The following is a 3,561-nucleotide window of genomic DNA, read 5'->3' as shown; positions in this document are numbered from 1 at the left end:
AACCGAATACTCGTAACCAGAGGCAAACGAAACTTGGCTTCTTTAGCCTACCGAAACCGATCGAGTGATGATGCCAGTACTAGCACTGCTCTGGTACAAAACGTAAAACAAGCTAGGAGTTAAATCTATTTAAGAAACGATGGCTTCAATGCAGGAACAGAACTGGGATTTGGAGAGTGGAGACTGTATACAGAAAGAGACTAGCAGCAGCAGCCAGACGCCATCCAGCAGCATTTTATCATCTTCTTTTCTGCGGAGAAGACCGAATCAAGAAAGGCCTCCCGTAGGGATGTTTAAACAATTCTTGAATAATCTGCGACTGGTTTTTCTTGGAACCAAACTCTGTGTCCTCATTCCAGCCATCCCTTTGGCCATCCTCGGTCAGTGTTATGGTTTCATGACACGAGTAAGTTGGGACATGTGTAATTATTCTGGTCATCTCCCCATTTTTATGCCATTCCCCTCCCCACCCCCCCTTCCAGTGTCTTTCAATTTCAATTTATGTACAGATAGATATTCATGCATGAAATCTGTTTTAAAAACGGTATAGCAAGAAAAATTGTAATGGCACACCAAGAACAGATCCGTTAAACCATAGGCCATAGCCATTGAACATGGTAACAATCACGATTTATCGTTTGCCGTTTGATGATCCCCGTCTTGTCTCACGATTTATCCTTATTCTTTTCTAGTCCTTTTTGATTGAATTATTCCCCCTCACATTGTGCGAGTAAATGTTAATGCTTCTCGATGTCCTTTTGGGCATTAATTTGTTTAATTACCTTTCTTAACAAATAATTAGCAGCAGTGGATATTTGCGTTGAGCCTGCTAGGCCTCGCCCCACTTGCGGAACGTATGAGCTTCCTAACTGAGTAAGTTCGGTTTCCTTCGGTGCACTACGTCATTTGGTACTAATTAAACTGTTGGCCTTTTTTTGACTTGAGCTGACAATTATTTCTTTTTGTTTTCGGCTGGCTGAACCAATGACATAATCAATTCCAAAGGCAAATAGCATACTTTACCGGTCCAACAGGTATGTTATGATATCCACTGCCGATTTATCACAAAGATAATAGTAGTGGCAATTCACTATTTATTTTTGTCATAGAGACTAATAAATAAATAAAAATTATATAATTAAAGTAATGGTAAGAGCGTGATTGATAAAAATGGGAGTGCAAATAATAATATATTTTTCGCAATTATAGTACCTCGTACGTTTATTCGTTTTTCTTCTCAAAAAAATAGATGAGATCATTGCAGGCCTTAATTTGACACGTGTACGTAAATGTTTGCATGCATGCAGTGGGAGGCCTGCTGAACGCAACATGTGGCAACGCAACAGAGCTTATACTTGCCTTGTTTGCTCTTCGCGAAAGGAAAATACTTGTTTTGAAATACTCTCTTCTGGGTTCCGTCCTTTCAAACCTTCTTCTCGTATTGGGGTCCTCTCTTTTCCTCGGAGGCTTGGCCAATCTTAAGATGGAACAAACATTTGACAGGGTACGTAAGATGACTGTTGCCGAAGAAAACTAGATAATTACTAGGCTATACCTGGTACCATGAAAATTGTTGCACCCGTAATCCCTTATAATAATACAGAATAGATTATATACGGAGGAAAAAAATTAAGTCGGTTTTCTTGCCTGTTATCCCCATAATTAATATCAGATTCTTCTCTAGTTTTAGTTGTAATTAATTTTAATTTTGGATAAACGCAGAAGCAGGCTGATGTAAACTCACTTCTTTTGTTGCTGGGACTGCTTTGCCATGTGCTTCCGCTGATTTTTGGAAACTCTATAGAACCACAACTACTTGATGATATGGACCAAAACTCGGTCGTTTGGCTGTCGAGAACCAGCGGCATTTTAATGCTTGTGGCCTATGGGGCTTACCTCTTCTTCCAATTGAGAACCCACCGGCAGTTTTTTGAAGCTGAAGGGGTAATTGTTACGATATCCGCTGCTAATCTGCCTAATGCCTCGCATAAATTCTTGTCTGGGAATATCAAAGTTCGATAAGGGTCCCAAAATGAAGTCATTTCTAAGTAAATGGCTACTGAAACTTCTCACCAAAAATAAAATAAAATAAATAAAGAAAACCATCGAAAAAGGGATTACTACCCTTTATCATAATTTGTCAGTTCCCAGAAATTAATATGTATTTTGCCGGGTTGAAGTTAGGAGCAGACTGATACTATTCCTATTACATTTGCAGGAAGATGAAGATGAATTGTCCGAAAATGAAGCAGTGATAGGCTTTTGGAGCGCCTTTATTTGGTTAGTCGCGATGACAATAATTGTTGCTATTCTGTCCGAGTACGTTGTGGGTACAATCGAGGTACATATACATATATAATCCGCATAATTTGCTGCGGAATAAAGCTTTATTTATTTACGGTACCCCTTTTTTTTCATGAAAACAAAGAAGTTACTACTATATACTGCTTCTCTCAATCAGGCTGCATCAGATTCTTGGAAAATCTCCGTGAGCTTCATAAGCTTAATTTTGCTTCCAATCGTTGGGAATGCAGCAGAACATGCAGGATCAGTCATATTTGCTTTGAAAAATAAGCTGGTAAATTTTACTACACATTGCCTTATAACTATTCAGCTAATGTAGCATCCTCATGCACATTTGGGATGCATGCGCAGGATATAACTTTGGGAGTCGCCTTGGGATCTGCAACTCAAATTTCGATGTTCGTGGTAAGGAACAGAAAATCATAAGTGATATTCTTAAGACCTTTTTAACGTAGAAAAATATTATTTGCACTCCCGTTATCATTTTATTATATAGTTTATATTTATTGAATTATATGATAAAATAAATAGCGAAAGTGCAAATAACAAAAAATAAATTATATTTCCCTGGGTAGATAAACGCTTCCCTACTTGATCATTGCATGGTGATCCCAGGTTTTTTTTGGCCAGAGAAATTAGCTAGTTTAACTGAATTGTTAATTTTATGAACTTGAAGTCCTAGCACAACTCCGCCCTGCAGGTTCCAGTCAGCGTTATAGTGGCATGGACAATGGGAATCCCAATGGATCTGGATTTCGGCCTTCTTGAGACTTCTTGTCTCGGTTTTTCAATCATACTCACAGCTTTCACCTTGCAGGTAATCCAATCGGTCCATGTACATTTAGTTCTTATATATGTTCTTTCTACAAATTGTGATGCACATAAATGTTGTCATCTGTGTAGGATGGAAATTCACATTATATAAAAGGAGTGGTTCTTTGTCTGTCCTACGCTGTAATTGCTGCGTGCTTCTTCTTTCACAAAATGCCAGCCGGTGAGTCCCTCTACCAAAGATGAAAGTAGGATGCTTTTCTAGTGACTATTACTAGTTGTCTTTTACCTATGTATAATCCAACTTTTTTTTTTTTTTTCCTTTGTCATTGCTAGATCCAACCAAAGCCGGTATGTGAGAGAAATCAACTGGTATCTTGGTTGCATAAGCCGGTTTCGCCCTACCAAAGGGAGCTTAATTTGTTGTTAATATGATAACTTTGGATTGTAATTTTTTTTAATTGACAAAAAAAATTCAGTTTAAAA

The 3,561-nt window shown here is 38.1% G+C and overlaps 1 protein-coding gene across 3 annotated transcripts; it reads left to right on the top strand.

Moving 5' to 3' along the window:
- LOC113711078 (vacuolar cation/proton exchanger 3-like) lies at positions 1 to 3,561 on the top strand. 3 transcript variants are annotated; one of them, XM_027234231.2, is made up of 11 exons: positions 1 to 406; positions 806 to 873; positions 1,006 to 1,034; positions 1,308 to 1,504; positions 1,723 to 1,944; positions 2,219 to 2,341; positions 2,462 to 2,578; positions 2,656 to 2,709; positions 3,005 to 3,121; positions 3,208 to 3,298; positions 3,412 to 3,561. In XM_027234231.2, exons 1-11 carry the CDS (start codon positions 140 to 142, stop codon positions 3,432 to 3,434), a joined length of 1,308 nt encoding a protein of 435 aa, XP_027090032.1. In that variant the 5' UTR covers positions 1 to 139; the 3' UTR covers positions 3,435 to 3,561. The 3 variants fall into 3 exon arrangements, with proteins under 3 accessions (XP_027090032.1, XP_027090041.1, XP_027090024.1); XM_027234240.2 differs by having other exon boundaries at positions 30 to 406; positions 809 to 873; XM_027234223.2 differs by having other exon boundaries at positions 30 to 406; positions 803 to 873.

Source organism: Coffea arabica, chromosome 1e (genome assembly GCF_036785885.1).
Source record: "Coffea arabica cultivar ET-39 chromosome 1e, Coffea Arabica ET-39 HiFi, whole genome shotgun sequence".
In the NCBI taxonomy this organism is placed as follows: domain Eukaryota; kingdom Viridiplantae; phylum Streptophyta; class Magnoliopsida; order Gentianales; family Rubiaceae; genus Coffea; species Coffea arabica.
This window is presented reverse-complemented; position numbering and strand designations above follow the sequence as displayed.